This window comes from Gymnoscopelus microlampas, assembly GCF_963454915.1.
Source record: "Gymnoscopelus microlampas genome assembly, chromosome: 7".
NCBI classification, from domain to species: Eukaryota; Metazoa; Chordata; class Actinopteri; order Myctophiformes; family Myctophidae; genus Gymnoscopelus; species Gymnoscopelus microlampas.
Window position 1 is genome coordinate 31719123 of NC_139944.1, and position 19263 is coordinate 31738385.

General features: G+C 41.9%; 1 protein-coding gene across 3 annotated transcripts in view; it reads right to left on the reverse strand.

Moving 5' to 3' along the window:
* Nucleotides 1-348: 348 nt before the first annotated feature.
* The window catches only part of rnf123 (ring finger protein 123), a 197571-nt gene continuing 178656 nt past the window's right edge, over nt 349-19263 (reverse strand). For 2 of the 3 annotated variants that reach the window (XM_084063529.1, XM_084063530.1), the window contains exons 39-40: nt 5671-5756; nt 349-2743 (exon numbers count right to left, since the gene is read on the reverse strand). In XM_084063529.1, coding sequence (XP_083919655.1) covers nt 2644-2743; nt 5671-5756 — 186 coding nt within the window. In that variant the 3' untranslated portion in view covers nt 349-2643. The remainder of the gene's footprint in view (nt 2744-5670; nt 5757-19263) is intronic. The other variant, XR_014601226.1, reaches the window with a different exon arrangement.

Genomic DNA, 19263 nt, shown 5'->3' on the forward strand with positions numbered 1-19263 from the left:
AAGAAAAACACTGTGGCAATAAGCCTTCAAGTTATAATGTATCTATTCACATGTTCTCAGACACAGTCTGTAGCGCAGATGAGAGGCCTGTAATTCATAGAACTTTAAACAATGCAGTGGTACAGTAATACAATATTTTTTCTTTGGTGGGTACAGTATTACGTTCAATTCTGCACATTAGTTAGCCAGTTTAGAGGGGCCAAGTCAGTCGTTTGGTCAGCCTAACCCGTGGGTTTGCTGTACTTTTGTAAACAATTATATAGTGTAAGTGGTTAGACATATAAAATGCATATTAAAACTTGCACTTTTCCCCCATACAGATTTGGAAATTAAACAAACAACAAAAAAAACAAGCAAAACATTTAATAAAATAAAATAAAAATTCATATCATTTACTTTCAAAAGTGTCACATAATTTGAAACGGATACTGTGATATACGGGGAAGGGATTTGTCTTTCTATTTTAATTCAGCGTCTGTGGTACAGTTCCTACCCATCTGGTGCACGGGGTGAGCCAATCCTAGCACACCAAAGTCACCTTTTATTTTCCATTACTGTGCTGTGTTCTCATGGCTGAGAGGCAGCTGTCACTGAGACAGATGGCCAGACATTACCAGTGGATTATATGATGGACAGGTCTGACAGTATGGGACAGGCTATATATATATATGCGTGTGTGTGTGTGTGTGTGTGTGTGTGTGTGTGAGAGAGAGACTTTCTGGAGGAAGTCCCTCAGCAGGCAAGCCCACTTGCTAACAGTCTTTATGCAAATCAAACGACCTCTGTTACTGGTGAACCTGTTGTGGTCAAATCTGCATTTAGGTTGGACGTCCGACATGATCTCAAGTGTCCAATCGATCACATGAAAGCAGAAAAGACAGAAATAGTGTGCACAGCACACAAATCGTCAGTGCCCAATTTCTACTCACGGATGAAAATAGCAGAGTATAAAGTCGCGATGCAACACGTTGTGAGCTTATAGATCGGTTATTTTTGTATAAATTAAGCATACCTCTGAGATTGAAAAACCAAACCTGAATCTAATTGGGTCGAGTTTACACTCTCAGAGTTATTACCATCAAGGATTTTACTGTGGGGAATGGGTTGTACCATAGCAGACATAATAGGGTACATGACACGCATATCAAACCTGAAAATTTTAAAATTAACATTAAAAATCAATTTAAAAGAAAACAAAAAACAGCTTCAGTGTTATGTTATGCTATTTTTAGTGCTCTTGATATGGCACACACATTGTTAAAGGCTCTCTACCCCACTTTTTGCAATGCTGTGTCACCATTTTAAACAAAGCAAATAAAATGCCGATTATCTATTCAGCTAACAAACTTAAAAAATAAAGCTTATTCGATTCCCCTCTGACAATGTGTTGTGCATACCTTAAATCGTTTTCCCAGGCCGGATTCATTCTTAGCATACAGACCCTCCAAAACCTTATCATATGACACAACACAACTTTTGTTTTCCCTGTGACATTCTCTAATGTTTCATGACACTCCTCAAATCATGTCTTCACACACAAACCCCCCCCCCCCCCCACACACACACACACACACACCAAGGCGTGCAAACATACACTCGTACAGTATAAACATTTTGTAGATCTGTCACTGTGATTATATTTTGAGATAAGAAGGTATGTACTGCACGCACGCACACACACACACACACACACACACACACACACACACACACACACACACACACACACACACACACACACACACACACACACACACACACACACACACACACACACACACACACACACACACACACACACACACACACACAAATCACTTATTTGTCCTTTACTGTGTAACTGATGTGATATTTATGACTGGTTTGGTGAGGACTTAATTCTTGGCCTCCAGCAAGTGAGTTCCTCCCACCTTTCCCTTAACAAGCTGTCATGAAGCAGTCCATCATGACGACATCGTCTGTGTTTATTAACACCAGGGGGAGTAGTAGTAGTAGTTTTCTTATGTGGCTAGTGGCTAGCCGTACAATGGAGATGCTAGTGTTGGGATGGTGGTAGCTGAAAAGTCCTGATGGACAAGTGCTGAAAAACCTTCAACACCATCCTTGTTTGGTAATGGCTCATCCCTGGTACAGTACCTTCTTTTTAGTCTCAGTCAGAAAGAGTGATACAGAGACAGACAGACAGACAGACAGACAGACAGACAGACAGACAGACAGACAGACAGACAGACAGACAGATAGATAGATAGATAGATAGATAGATAGATAGTGGCTTGGTGGTGACTGTCCTTCAAGTGTAGAGATGGGAGTTCAGAGCATACAAGCACACACAAATGCACATAAATACACATAAACATACAACGAACCTCACAATTCTTTGGGTTGACCTAATGTGTTGTGAGGCTCATGATAGTTAGGAGTGAATAACATCCACAAAAAGGGCTGTTCTGCGAGATAATATATATATGTGTGTGTGTTTGCGCGCGTGTCTCACATGTGCTGCACAGATCTCTCTTCATGTCTCATTCAGTATATTGTACATGTGTGTGGCTGTTTGTATAATTATGTGCCCGTGCATACGATGCATGCTTGTGTATACATAAAGAGTTATGCATGTGCGTCCATATGCCTTGAGCCTGTGTGTTAGGAGCCAGCGGGTTTGCTGTAGTCTTCAACTCCAGTGATGGTAGCCTTGCAGAAGAAACAATCCTTGTTGTTCATCAGGTGCTGGTTGATGCAGGCTCTGGAGGGAGAGAGAGGAGGTGTGCAATAGTGAATGGAACAACTCTGTTTCATCGATTATACAAAATAATCGTTAATTTAATAAAACTAGGCCTGTGCCCGTGATATCTCTATATATGTCTGTCCATGTCCCTTTTATGCCCATTTATGGAGATCCCTGTTGTTATTAGTATACAGTATGGGCATATATGGGCCTACCCATATATGGGCTTAAGGGGGGATCGGCAGTTGTGGAAAGTCCTTGTGCAGTGGTAAACGTCTGTGGAGAATGTGTGGAGAATGTCCGAACTCTGAAGAGTGCAAAGTGACTGTGAAAAGTGGACTGACTAAGTAATCAAATGGAAGGTGTGAGGAATTCGGCCAAATCAAGCTAAGGCTGGGGTTACCATGGCAATCAATTGGCTCATTTGGACCACGGCCAGAGCCTCTGGCCGTGGTATGAGCTCCCTCATACCTCAAGTAGTCTCCCTACAATCCTCGACCCGTAACCTCCGCTCCTCAAACACCAACCTCCTCAACACCTGCAAGGCCAATCTACGCACCACGGGCGAACGGGCTTTCTGCTCGGTCGCCCCCGAACTGTGGAACGCCCTCCCTGTCCACCTAAGAGCACCACAGTCGGTCGACTGCTTTAAGAGAGGATTAAAGACTTACCTTTTTAGCAAAGCATTTTTTTAGCTGGTTTTACCTCTAGGCTTTATGCCCCATGTTTAAATTGTTTTTAGTTGTTTTCTTTTATTGGTGTGATGTTTTCTGTTCTTATGCTATTGCCTTCTGTAAGCATTTTGAGATTTCTTGTAAATGTGAAGTGCGTTATAAATAAAATCCAGTATTATTATAATTATTATTATTATTTTCTGGTGGTTCTGGACAACCGCCTATCCGACCGACTCGTCGCCGGGCACTGCACTCCCTCCCTCGACCCTCGGGTCGTCTGTGTACGTGTGTCGAATTTGAAGTCGGACTGTCAAACGGTTCTGGAGATACGTGGATACGGACAGTGATTCGGTGCATTTATTGTAAGATAATCGATTAATAATCGATCCCTACTTTGGGTCATATGCACACAAAAAATCAAAGATTTGCAAAAAATGTGCAAAAGCATTATGAGCTTTGAGATCAGTAATTTTCACTACTAAGAGAGAGAGAGAGAGAGAGAGAGAGAGAGAGAGAGAGAGAGAGAGAGAGAGATGAAGCAAATGGAGACAGGGAGACGGAAGAATGGACAGAGTGGGAGATACAGAGATTATGGACACACCACTGGGACGGATGTAGGGTTAGAAGTAGAAGAAGTGGAAGAGGCGATAAGAATGAATGAATGAGAACATCAGGAACGTACAGAAGAGAATCCACCTGCAACTGCTGAGTCGGCACAGCAGCAAAGCTAAATCAAACGCACCCCAGAGACGACATAAAATATGTAGCGGAATATGAATCTGACCCAAGGTCTTCTCACTGTGCTGAGGAGGGTTTAGCCACCATCAGCATTTATCACACAGCTGACTCACATGATAAATCTCACACACGCACAAGTGCGTGCACTGATGCACATACATACAGTACAAAATTGCTCAAACACGCACATGCCTGTGCATGCACGGACATACACACACAGGTACAGTAACTCTCTCGGGAGTTAAGTATGCATGAAAATGTGTGTGCATACTCCACTGTGCATGTGCAGTGCGCACACACACACACACACACACACACACACACACACACACACACACACACACACACACACACACACACACACACACACACACACACACACACACACACACACACACACACACACACACACTCAAACAGACAGACATGCAGACAGACAGACAGACACAGAGACTCACACATACACGTACAGGTGAGTACAGACACACACAGTACAACATTTCCATCAACAGTGCAATGTTGGGTGCTTTTCGTGTGTCTATGTGTGTGTGCGCGTGCGTGCGCGTGCGTGTAGCGTGGATTCAAGGACTCCGCTGACAAAGAAGGCGACTCAAGGATCTCTCATGGCCCTCTGTCAGGTTGTCTCCTCATGTGTGAGATGAATGTGGCCATTGGGGAACAGAGGAGCGGTATGCCCTCAGGTCCAAGGTAGCAACACGCAATGAGTGACTGATGGCTGAAATGCTTGTAGAACAGACCCTCAATGTTTGTGTAACACCCTCCCTGTTTCCCCGAAAACAACAAACATGTCGAAGGACCCCAATGCGTCCTTGAGGGTGCTCCAGGGGGTCCCCAGAAAAATGAGGAACAGTTTAATTTCAATATTATTTCACTAGCACAATGTTTCTGAATACGGTTTTAAAGGTAGGACAACAGCTAAGGGCCAACTTCTAATATTCATGTAATATCAGCGAAGTCTATGAAAATGTACTGTGCAGGTAGCAGAATTGCACAGAGATAACTTAAAGAGTGGAGGAAGTTGCTAGTTCTACATACCGTTTTCATAGTGCTTCGAGAACAACATTGCCTATAAATGTACATTGTAAAGGTCTAGCATTCAAAAACAGATTTTTTTTCCAATGCTCTGGAAGACTCTCTACTGTAAAGGTTAAATTAAATGTATATTGATGGTGTATAGGTATCCTTGTATTTGTTTATAGGGAGTTTAGGTGCGTTTACCAGGGTGGACTTCTTCCACTCCTAACATCACAGAACTGCTCAACTTCATGTTTTTGGATGTTGGGGGCGGGCAGATTTAGCAGTTCAAACTCCTTTTTCCAACATTTATGAAACATATGTATTGTTTATGAGAATGCCAAATTGATGCAATAAGTACAGTTTTTTCACATCATATGAATAGCCAGCATTTAAAAGTATTTGTTGCCCTGCCTTTTAAAGTCAGGGACGGGGGGGAGAATGAAAGAAAGAAAGAAAGAAAGAAGAAAGTCTTAGTCTGTATGTGTGTCTACTCACTTGCAGGACTTGTGAGAGCAGGGTTTGAAGATGGCAGAGATGGAGTGAGCGTAGCAGATGGGGCAGAGGTCCTCCTCGCTGGTGGGCTGGAGAGAAAAAAGGGGACAACAAATGATTAAGAGCAAAATAGAACCACTGATGGAAAATATCCTTGGGCATTGCGACCTTCACTGGATTATCCAAAAATAATGAGTCCATCCAGCTCTGAGATTACCTACCAAATGACTTCATGGTCCTATAAGCCAAATGTATGTAAATCCATTAAGTTCCAGAGAAAGAAAATGCTTCAAGCTAAAGGTATGGTCAAGTGTATGCAAATTACACTTTTTCTTTAAATTTCCATAGAGGTGGTACAAAGTTCGCATAGTTTCTTTTGTACCGTCTCTGAAACCTGGTCCTGTTCACATAAATATGTGACTTTATGCAAGCTGATTTTTAAACTAGGAGATATAGTCTAACATTTTGAATGGTTTGCATGAGATTTGTCAGGAAAATAAGAACAACATAAAGATGACACACAAGTGTAATGTTTTCCATAATGAGAAAAAGATTAAGGGAAGAACTAGTGTTACAAATAGGGGTGCAATTGATAACAAAAAAAACTAAACAATAATAATAATAATCGGTTTTCAAAAGTACCTAAAATAGCAGATCTATAAGCTCACATGTTATGATGCAAAGCCTTGTGAGCTTGTAGATGGGCTATTTTCACAATTTTTGCATGACACCGTTGTACAAAAAAAGTGGTTAATCAGACAAATCGATTTAGTCAATTAGAGAAAGAAAATAAAATGTTTTTGTGACGATTCGTTGATATATATGTTACAGGGAAATTGAAAAAGGAGCGCTTGTTTTCACCCCCCCAAGGCAATTCTGTAGAACCAACACTAGAGGGCAATGCAAGCCACACTAGACTAGAGCCCCCCACCACACACACACACACACACGCGCACACGCACGCATGCACACGTGCATACACTCACGCGCGTGCACACACATGCACACGCAAACAGTAACCCATGAAAAGATCTATTCTCCCCCTATCGGTTTACAACTCGGACGGCGCTGATTCGACTAGCAGACCATTGGCCGGTCGGTGCGGGCACTCGCGCCTGTAGGCGAAAATATTGTGTGCCAGGGACACCATACAAGATTTGAGTTGTTAAAATGTTTCAAAAATAATACCAATCTTTTTACAAAAATGTCTAGATTTTTTTTAAATAGCAGATCTACACGCTGTCGTGAGCTTGTAGATCAACTACTTTCAAACCTTTGATGCATATGGGGTAAAGTGGTTCCACTGATTTTGACGCTATATTAACCAATTTGTCTGGGAACCCCTTCAAGGACCCCATGGGGGTCCCCGGACCCCACTTTGAGAACCCCTGCATTATGGGAGTTGAGAGCTGACACACCTGTCATGGTCCCTGTGGTTGCAACACTCAAGCTGGGAGATGTATCATCACACCTCTTCTCTCACACTCACACACTTGTTCACTCTTCCTATCCTACTGGTATTTTCCACTGATTCACTCTACTCTCCTCCTCTCTCAATATCTAAATAATCTTTGTTCCTCCGCATCAGATTTCCAACAATACAATCTTTATATCCCTCATTCAATCATGTTCTGTTATCTCTAGTCTTTTTTATATACTAAATTGATTAGTCTCATTAACCAATGTAGCCCTATTTTACACTTGAACTTGTAGCTCTGCTATTTAGGCAGTGAGAAAAAAAATCTAATCCAGTCCTATAGTGCGCTGATCAGAGCAATGGTTACCGAGCTATGGCCATTTGAAATGTTAGACACTGCTGTAGTGCCCCATATGTGTGCACTTTAGATGTGATGTTTTTAGTGTGACTATTGCCATGGCAGACCCCTAAACAGTGTCTGTGTTTGGTGCAGATTGGAGCAAAAGTGTGCCTATGGCCCCTGGGGACCACATATGGCCCCTGGTGTGACTATTGTCACGGCAGTCCCCTGAACAGTGTTTGTGCCAAGTTTGGTGCAGATTGGAGCAACAGCGTACCTGGGCTGATGTGGTCCCTGCCACTGGGTGGAACACATGGCCCCTGGTGTGTATTCTGATGGCAGACCCCTAACCAGTGTTTGTGCCAAGTTTGGTGCGGATCGGACCAACGTTGCCTGTCAAGTCTGCATGTTACATTTGTGATGCAGGCTGAAAACCCACCTCTTCAGGAAACACTACCCTTCCTCTTTGCCTGGCCTACTTGTTGTTAACTAGTTGTACGAACTCTTGTTTTATTTTTGTATTGTTTTATTGGATCTTGTTTAGTCGATACACTTATTTGTTTTAGCTTGTGCTCATTTGATTTTGCCATTTTTGTCTCATCTGTTTAAGAAAGTAGGTAGCTGATATATTGCACTTTTACCTTAGCACTAGGTATACTCTTGGTAGCTTGTTTTTGCAGGAAATGCAATTAAAACTTCTGGTGATTAGTAGTTTTCGTTCCCTACCTATGTTGAATACACTTATTGTAAGTCGCTTTGGATAAAAGCGTCTGCTAAATGACTGTAATGTATGTAATGTAATGTAATGTAATGTGATGTCCACCGTCTACTGTCAGTCTGCCCGCCCCCCCCCCCCCCCACCCTCTAGGCAATTTTAACGTAGGCTTGATATTTTTTATAATTGATTAAATCAATTAGTTTGACCACTAGACCTCCATCCTTCCTGTTCTCCGTCAATGCATTACTTCTCCACTTGTCTTTAGTTTATGTGAAGTGTCATGGTTGCTCCATCACAGCTCCCCTTCTCTCTCTTGCCTCTCATTTCTTTGTTGATTCTTTGCCTTTTCCCCCTTATTTCTTGAATTCTGACTTCTTGTGTTTCCTTCTCACTCCCGTGTTTCCTCAATTTGTCTCCTCTGACACCTACATTATCCTCTCTACTTCCCTTCCACTGACACCTGCCCTCGCTCCCTCTCTCCTGTACTTCTCTCTCTATTTTCCCCCAACCCACAGGCTGTCATCAACCTATCAACACCTGTATTTGTCGCCCCCAGTCCTCCTCTTCTTGTTTTCCCCTTCAATTCTCCTCTCTTACACCAAAATCACAGTCACAGCACTCTGCTCTGTTCATTCTTCACCATTTTTACTCTCTCTTTCTCTCTCTCTCTTCTAACTATACAGGGTGAACACACAATACGTGCCTTACGCGTATTAAATTGAATTTAATCTTGAGTTTTGAAATCACGTTTTTTTTTGTGTACAACAAAACTCCTTTAACCACATGCTGTTAGCAACATGCCAAGGATGGCCTGTCCTTTCAAGCCAGCTCCGAACCAGACCTCCATTTCCGGTCAGTATACTAGGGGTTTATTCCATTAAATAGGTACATCTGGACAATTGGTTATGTTAAACATAATATGCTATTCCAGACACCGTTTGTCTGAGTTTTGTTATCCCTCTGAAACGTATTTACCAAATTCCAAAATGATTATTATTATATTATTATGACAATTATAATACGTTTCCTTCCTCTGTTTATTGATGTAATTAATTCACATCTGACAGATAGATATGGACCGGTATTTACTAGGCAAAAATAAAGCTATCAGACAGAAATCAGGAACTCTGTGACTTTAAGGAACAGACCAGTAGCATCCTCCAACAGAACTGCCACATGCAACACCATCTTCTCCCCAGAGAGAGAATACATGCATGGATCAGACCTACTGTAGACCTACTTGTTGATGATTCACAACATCATCAAATAAATATAAAAACCAGGTGACATACTTTGCACATGCAAAACAAAATGACCACATGGCCAAATCTTTTTTTTAAGAGTGTCATGTAATCTGCCTCAATAGGACAGGCTGCCTGAGGCATGTTACAATGAACACAATGAATATCACGATGTTTACAGTACAATGGCACACACTATGACTTATTCATGAACGCACAGGGCAGCGAGGCAGTGTTTGCAGCACTCTTACGCTAAACAGGGCATTTGAGAACAATCAAGGCGAAAAAACAACAGGAAACAGTCATTCCATGCTGTGAATCATGACATAATGATGAAAAGCTGGGCCATGGAGGGCACAAGCAAAAACAAGTTCATTTGTCAACGTAAAAAATATTGCCATCTGCTTTTGAAACGAAACACAATTTTAAGCAAAAGCATATTGACAAGCAGACGGTGCATGTTCATCAAAAAATGATTGCAGACAGCAGAGTTTATATTGATGAAACCTGTCTGAAATGGTGCACAGATGAGCTCTGCGTGAAACACTAGCAAAACAAACTTGATTATACTTGAGCATGAATTGATTATATTGCAAATTAGAGGCACAAATGTTACCCGCTTCAACAAGCACTTAAAGGGCATGAAACCCTCGGCTGATTTTTTGGTTTGATTTAAAGTTCCTGTTAAAAACTACAGCAGATTACAAAGATGGCAGGCTAGTAAGCAACACAATTAAAGTTGCTGTAAGTAATATGTTTGGTTAATAGTATTTTTGTTAAGAGTTAAAACTATATTCTTATAGTAATCATTGCTATAAGGGCTTATATTACTGTATATTACGTGTAATATAATATACAGTAATATGTGTTCGCGACCTTTCCAGCTCCAATATCAGTAGATATTGCATGTCATTCCGAACATATGTATGTCATTCATTCCATGTTCTGTGTAATCTGCAAAGTGTGATTGGTATTGCCTTGTTTTAATAATGTTTTCATCACCAGTCAATCAAAAGTTTCAATTTCAAATGTAAGTCTTGCCTCACATTCACTTTGCAAGTCCTCCCCGAGAGGACGTCAGGCAATGCAAGGCAGTGGACAGTGTATAGTAGACGTGCCGCTAAAGGGACATAGAGATCTTTGTAACAATGTTGGTGTGACAGAGATTCTCTATATATATTTTGATGTGCATACATTGCAAGTTTCAGAAGATGGCATCGCAGTCTCGATTCTCGAACCTTGGCTTGTGCCAAGGAATTGCATGCCTGTGATTGGTTAGTACCAGTACATCCCATGAACATCAATTACTCTGTGGTTGTTAATTCACAAAAATGTAATACTGTAGTTGTCGACAAGAAGGCACTGATCTACTGTACCAAGTAGGTTGCAAAATTAGCTGTGGACGGACACTGAGACAGACACAGACAGGGCTGAATACAATATCTCCACCTGGTGGTAGAAAAAGGCCAATTCTAGAATACAATCAACAAAACAGGGTAGAGGTTTAGAAAAGCAAACTTGAGTGTCACTAAATGTGTCAGGCTGTAGAACCCCATAGGAACATTTAAAAGGGTTGGGGCAACTTGGAACTTTCCTTTGTTGTACTCCTGAGCCAGAGTTTTAAGAAACCAGGCAACAGAGACACATCAACCTGCTCTATGCTGAAACAACTCTGTAACCCCCATATCTCTGCTTTTCACCTGGAGTTCAACATACACTTCTTTCTTCTGCACTTCTCCTGTCCCTAGGTGACTGTCTAACTCTAAACAAAGAGCTGTGTGTGTGTGTGTGTGTGTGTGTGTGTGTGTGTGTGTGTGTGTGTGTGTGTGTGTGTGTGTGTGTGTGTGTGTGTGTGTGTGTGTGTGTGTGTGTGTGTGTGTGTGTGTGTGTCTTGGGGTGCCCAAAGACGAGGCAGAAAGGCTGGCAAAGTATTGTGCTGTCTATGCTGCCATATTTGGCGGTGCCGTCGCTACTTGGAGTGCTGAGTGACATGCGTGTTGTATCACGAGGACATGAGTTTGTGAATGTAACCTTTACTGTGCCTAAAATATTGTCTGTCCCTGTATGCTTTCCCTGTGTGTGGACATAAATAAAGTGTTAAACTGTGTGTGTGAGAGAGAGAGAGAGAGAGAGAGAGAGAGAGAGAGAGAGAGAGAGAGAGAGAGAGAGAGAGAGAGAGAGAGAGAGAGAGAGAGAGAGAGAGAGAGAGAGAGAGAGAGAGAGAGGTCATAGGGAGAGACAGGGAGGAAGAGGTGAGACTATTATATAAATAATACAATGGACAGAAAGATAAAGGGAGAGAGAGAATGAGACAGCAGGGACTATAGTTAATGAGGATGGTAGGCAGTGAAAGAAACCGAGGAAAGAAAGAAAAAAATAATGCGTTATCGCAATTAAGTAAGAAAATGAGTAATGGGGAGAGAAGGAATGAGAGAACAAAACAGGACAACAAACAAAAAGAGCAAAGAGGTGAAAGAGTGAAACACACGTGTGGAGGGTGGAGATAATTGAGTCCTGTGAGCTTATTTCATGGCCAGTGGAGATGAAAGTGCACAGGAGGAGATGCTCACTGCCCTTGGCATCTCGGTAGACTAACAGCACGCACACACGCACGCACACACATTGCACATGGAGCACTCAAGGGTGAAACACTGAATTTCCTTCTGGTGAAACTGTCAGCCGGACACAGTAAGTGAATGTTATTACGTGACTGTAATTGTCAAGCAGACATGTCACATGTCAACAGTCTTGTGTCCCTCTGCCTTAATTGCACCCCATAACCTCTCATTGTTGCTCTTAAAATGACAATTGAAATCACACACCCCACATGAATGAAAATGAGACTGGGCTTTGAGGGCTTCTTTAACCTTTTGAATTTGTGGATGTTTAAATTTTCCGCTTAATCTTCTTCTTCTGGGAGTCATCTCACAGAGCAGAGGAGGCAGAACGGTCACAATGTCCCCATCATGAACCTTTGGACCAGCAGATGGGCATTTCACACTAGAGCTCTTCACGGTCCCCTGATTCAGAAAATACCCGTCAGCACCCGCGACCCGTACGGATCGGATCCCTGTTTTATCATAATCACTCAGGGTCGGGTCGGAATCGGCACTATTACCTCGGAACTCGGGTCTGTCCATCATTATGTGTAATGCCCGAGTGGATCCCAGAAGACCCGTAGTATGCCTACTGTGTGTGTGCACGGCTGCACTAATCAGGAGAGAAATGCAATGAAGTGCTGTTTAACTTGTGTGTGATGTTTTAGACAGACCTAGGATCAGGTTAGTGCAGCAGCAACATGAATGGCTGCTCATTTTGCGTGATGATTATACTGGTTTACTGCAGCGCGAAAAAAAAAAAGTTGAGCTACACAAGAATGCGCACCATACTGCAAGGCAAGCCAGCTGCCAGGCTGATTTCAAAACAGAGTCTGCCTAGAGTAATGGTCAGTAGGACACAAAAAAACAGATGATACAGTATGGGTCTCAAGGACACATTGAGGTGAAGATAAAGGAGAAGAGTATAACTCCACATGAATAGATGGCAGACAGACAGACAGATTTCCCTCAGCCCTGACTCTATCGCTCTCTTTCTCTCTTCCTCTAGTGTGAACAACAGCTTTGAACTCATGGGAAAAAACTCGGCGGGCGGTGACAACACAAATTGTGCTGCACAGGGGCGTACAGACGGCATGGCACTTTGCATCAGCAGCAATGTTCTCTGTGGTGGCAAATATACACCATGTATGTCTGGGGAGAGATGACTGATTGAGTTCAGACAGGCTGTCGGACAAGAATAACACTAATATCACACTGCAATCTGTTGGTTTGTGTGTGTGCTGTGTATTGTACATCAAAAGGAAGGATGCAGTAGTAGTAGTAGTAGTGTGTGTATGTGTGTGTGTGTGTGTGTGTGTGTGTGTGTCCATCCGTTACACCAAATGATAGATTCGATCAGTGCATGTGCTTATCGCTGTGCACCAGATTGCGGAAACAGATCGGTGTGTGTGTGTGTGAAATGTATACACTATTGACATTTAATGTGTGTGTGTGTGTGTGTGTGTGTGTGTGTGTGTGTGTGTGTGTGTGTGTGTGTGTGTGTGTGTGTGTGTGTGTGTGTGTGTGTGTGTGTGTGTGCGCGCGTGCGTGCGTGCGTGTTTAGCATTTCCACTATGTGGAAGAATATTATGCACACATTAATCTGTATTATGTTATCTGCCATTAGCCATTTGCCTTTCAGTGTAATTTTTTTTATGTGGAATGCCCTGACATCATATGAGAGAGAGAGAGAGAGAGAGAGAGAGAGAGAGAGAGAGAGAGAGAGAGAGAGAGAAAAGAGATGAAGTCATGTCAGGCGAGGGGGGAATAGGAGAGAAAGAATAGAGAGACGGAGTATGTATGCAGATAAATGGAGACTGATAGAGAGAGCAATTGGGAGATCTCATGCGAATAAAGCTCCTTTGAATTGAATTGTATGGAGAGAGACACAGACAGACAAAAACAACAAAACAATAACACAATATCATGGACCAATGAAGAAAGTATTGAGAAACGGGAAAGTTATGCCTAATTTCAACTCTGCCATTTGAAGCCAAAAATGTGTGTGATACCAAAGATACAAAGATACACAGCATATTTGGAGCTTTGTGTCTTTGTAGCTGAAGTTGAAACCAGCTTTTTATAGCTTTGTAGCTTTTGTAGCAGCTACCAACGTTGGATGTATCTTTGTATCTTCATGTCGCTGGCGTCCATTGAAAAAGAATGGTAGCCTGTATCTTTGTAGCGGCCAGTGTGAACGCAGCATAAAGAAGGGCAGAGAGAGGTTAGGCTTTACATCATGGAAGTATTAACATAAGTTTGAATTTGTTGGTGAAAGGGGTAAGAACATCAATTGCAAATTATGCTTGGGTGACAAGTGTCTGTCAGGTTCAATTTAAAGAATCCTCTCCACAACACTGGCGGCCACTCTGGGAGGCTACACTCTTGATTCTATGTTTACTGGTAACTAAACATATAATTGTAAAGCGCTGTACTGGGGATAATGCATCATTCCTGTTATTAACATTCAGAGTTAAATATTATGGGCTGTACACTAGGCTATACAATTATGATGAAGTCAATACATTCAAAGGTAAACGTAGAGCTCACTGAGTAGCCTACACTTCCACTGGACAAGAAATCGCATGCATTGTCATTTTCAGTAACACAAAAGTAATCAAAGTATTCTAACAAGTAGCTTATCTCAATCCTGTACACATTTTTGTTACTTTACAAAAATGTGTTAAGTATGGCAGTAACTTTAGATAACTACACGATTAGGCAGTAATCTTGTAGCCTAATCTAACAAGTTGATTTTAAAAGTAACCCAACACTGCTGATTACAGATATCAGTGCAAGCTGAAGTGCCACCGCGGGGAACTCAACATGTCAACAGAAAATAATCCGCTGGTGTGGTAAAATGCATGGCTGAAAAGACACTGGGGTTTATCTGAGCACAAAGGGTTTATCTGAGCACAGAGCAGAAAACAGCAACATTCAATTCTCAGAATGGCTGTGTACCAAGAGCAAGGTTGAAGCCTGCCAGCAGCACATGCTCTGCTGTCAGTCAAGTCCCTCCCTACGCTGTCGGGAAATCCTAGCTGGAACATCTCGTTCACCATGGCACTTCCTTGTTCACAATAATGCTAATCTATTTAATGGATTTGATTGTTGATCAAATTAAAGTTTTAAATAATAAGGTTATACTGTGTGCTAAACAAATGATTGCCAGGTATTTGCCGTTACGTTCCAACCTCAGGCATGGCTGCATCAGTCCCGAGACAGCAGCCCTCGGATGGATAACGTTGGGCGAAGATGAATGTTCGCATGATAATCTATAATTAAAAACAATAATGTAGCAAATGAAGTTATGCCCGAGGCCTATTGGGCTGCCTGGCATTTAAAACAGTTATACACTTATTTCCAACTTTATTCAAGAGTCTTGAAGAGAGTTCTGTAAATGTGCAGACTTCTATAAATTCATAGAATGGAAATGTTATTATGATGTCCCTTTTCAAAGTTGAATAGGCTTTCCTTCCCTATGTTATTCTCTCTGATTGCACACACTCGCACGCACACACACACTTGCGCGCACGCACGGATGCACCACATTCAACCAATAACCCTTTGTCCGTTCATTTAAATCCACAGTTACAGAGCCTCAGCAAAATATAATAAGACCTGCCCATCATAAAGAGTCTTGACTGTGTGTGTGTGTGTGTGTGTGTGTGTGTGTGTGTGTGTGTGTGTGTGTGTGTGTGTGTGCGTGTGTGCGTGTGTGCGTGTGTGTGTGTGTGTGTGTGTGTGTGTGTGTGTGTGTATGTGTATGTGTGCGCGCGTGTGCGTGTGTGTGTGTGTGAGATCAGATAAAGTGAAGACAGAAAGGAGGTTTTATTCAGTGAAAAACCCTGACAAATCAGTTCAGACTGTTCTAAAAAGGCCTGGATTACAGAGAGAGGGGACACATTACAATATATTCCCAGTATACGCCTCAATACAGTATATATAGCCTAAAGATCTTTTTCTTTTTGTTACTTTGTGCGAAAATCCCTGACAAGTCAGTCCAGCCTGCCTTGACCATTGTACTATTCTTCTGAAAAGCCTGGATGTCCAGTCCAGCTGTCGTTGTCAGATTGATTGTGCAGAATGAGAGAAGGAGCAGAAGGCAGTACCCTGCCATGCCCAAAAAGAGAAAATAAACTACATACATGTTTCTAGCCATTAAAAACAACATTATTAAAGTACCATACCAGTGTTTTGCATGCTCAGTCCATTCATGACAAATCATGTATACTTTACATTACTGCTGAATAATATTTGCAAAACATAGATAGTTTTACATTTTTTTATGTGTTATTCCTACAATGAAGTCACTAGAGGGATGTCAAAAATCATAAAGATTGTGCATTTGGTAATCAATAATTAGCTGATGGTAATTTTACTCATTTCCAAATAAAGAGGCAAATTGCAGTATAGTATACCCTAAGAAATGTAGTAATATATACAGTATACATTTTTTTACGTAAATAAGAATACATATTAACAGAGGGATAAGAGTAATACATGTTATATGGGCTATTTTGAAAAGGATATTAACACAGGTGTGCCTTGAGATTTTGACTTGCCCTTTGGTGTGCCTGGGGCACATCAAGTTTGAAATCTACTGGGCTAAATCATGCACTGATTTGGTCCTTCAAGTTTCCTGCTTTATTACTTAGTATTCTTCCTACAGAGTTCATTTTTAATTTCAGTCGTCAAGAGATGTAACCTACAAAATTGGCCTTAATCCTTTCCCACACTCCCACTGGAACCATTGAAAAGTAGATACAGTGAATCAACTGTATGCTGGGGTCAAGAATAGAGACATTTAAGGCAACTAAAGCCTAGTTCCTGTGGGAAATAACAAATTGTTCCTCCAAATTCAGTATCATCTATGCATACGTAAAGTCAAAATCATTAGCAATATAAGCTATGTATTTACATGGTTCCCAAGCAACCGAGTAAATAAACATCTTAACAAGATCAAGTGTTTTGTCTGGTGTCATCACAGGAATGAAACAGCATGGTTTATTTATAGACAGGGCCGAAAATGGAAAATTCCCCCTGGAAAACAATGTGGTAGGCATTTTTGAGTAAAAGTACTAAGTGAGTTGTTTCTATATGATTTTTAGGCGCTGAATCCATTTCTGCCGGATGCCAAGCTGTAAAAGTCTCGGTTTAGGCATAAATATCGAGAAATTTGCATAATGAGCAACTTAATTGCCAAAAACTGGGAAAAGGCTATAATTTAGCTTTGAATTAACTTGTAAAGGTAATCTAAGAGTCCATGTTTATAATGTCCAGAAATCCATCTATTACCATGGTGCAATCATGCTACCTTTCCTTATTAGCATAAATTATGCAAGAATTTGGTAAGGCATTACAATTTGTTTTTCTCTTTTAGTCCTAAAAGTTTAACTCTCGAATCTAAGTCTATGTTTTAATGTCCACTTACTTAATGGCCTTACTAGACTCTAATAGGCTCTATACTGTACTAGGCTCTTGTCAGCCCTGTAGCCCCTTTGCACTTGAGATTAACCACTGTGTCCACGGGCAATAGTTTTACATGGATTTGTGTCCACCGGCAATAGTTTTTCATGGAAATGTTTAGGCTATAGTATAGTACTGCCCCGTACAACCTAACAGAGCCCAGCACAGCCCACCAGAGCCCATTATAGCCCACCAGAGCCCAGCAGTCCGGCACATTCCAGCACACAAAGTCCAGCCCACTGGGAGAATAGCCTAGGGTATGGGGGTAGTTAAATGACTGTAATAGGCTATACAGGGCTGGGTCCAGCTGGAATAGGCTAGACTAGAATGTTCTAGGTCTTACTAGACTCTAATAGGCTCTATTAGGCTGTACTAGGCTCTTGTCAGCCCTTTAGCCCCTTTGCACTTGAGATTAACCACTGTGTCCACGGGCAATAGTTTTACATGGGTTTGTGTCCACCGGCAATAGTTTTACATGAAAATGTTTAGGCTATAGTATAGTACTGCCCCGTACAACCTAACAGAGCCCAGCACAGCCCACCAGAGCCCATTATAGCCCACCAGAGCTAAGCAGTCCGGCACATTCCAGCACACAAAGTCCAGCCCACTGTGAGAATAGTTTAGGGTATGGGCGTAGTTAAATGACTGTAATAGGCTATACAGTGCTGGGTACAGCTGGAATAGGCTAGACTAGAATGGTCTAGGCCTTACTAGACTCTAATAGCCTAGAAATGTTCATGTAAAACTATTGCCGGTGGACACAAACCCATGTAAAACTATTGCCCGTGGACACAGTGGTTAATCTCAAGTGCAAAGGGGCTAAAGGGCTGACAAGAGCCTAGTACAGCCTAATAGAGCCTATTAGAGTCTATTAAGACCTAGAACATTCTAGTCTAGTCTATTCCAGCTGGACCCAGCCCTGTATAGCCTATTACAGTCATTTAACTACCCCCATACCCTAGGCTATTCTCCCAGTGGGCTGGACTTTGTGTGCTGGAATGTGCCAGACTGCTGGGCTCTGGTGGGCTATAATGGGCTATAATGGGCTCTGGTGGGCTGTGCTGGGCTCTGTTAGGTTGCCGTGCCCTCTTTTAGCCAGTGGATGTGTAAAGTGCATCTGTTCTTTCTTAGGCGATGACCATCCCTGCTACAAAGTTTTGTGGCGTTATGTGAAGCCATTTGGGTGTCTTTTTGCGATTGACCACGCCCATTGCCACGCCCCCTTATGGCCGAGGGGCATGGGAAGTTAATTTGGTTCATCATCAGCCCATGCTACACCCTTCCACCAAGTTTCATAAAAGTTGGCGCAGTAGTTTTTCCGTAATCCTGCTTACAAACAGACGCTCAGACAAACAAGTGGTGGTGAAACCATATCTTCTTTGGCGGAGGAATAAAAAAAACTGGGACCCTTATTTCACTGGCATCCGGTGGATTCTTATTGGGGACACATTGAACTTTGAAAAAATGCTGGATGCCAACTTTTACTAAAAAATGCCTACATGGTTACCGTACAGAATTTTCCATTTTCGGCCCCGTCTATTAATGTGTACTTTTGTGATACACAATAATTGGAGCAAATACAGTCTAGAAGTTAAACTTATAGTGGTCAAAATAGTGGTGCTGTGTCTCCACACGTACTGTACAACGCTAGCACTGTCACTGTATGAATCTGTCTAGACAGGAGATGGAGATGATTGTGTTGTCCACAAAAGATCGACCTCGAAACTTAGTAAAATGTATCTCCTAAGTTTTAGCCAACAATGACAGCTGAGTCCTGGAGCTGAGTCATGTACTTTCATTGGTGAAGAAAACCA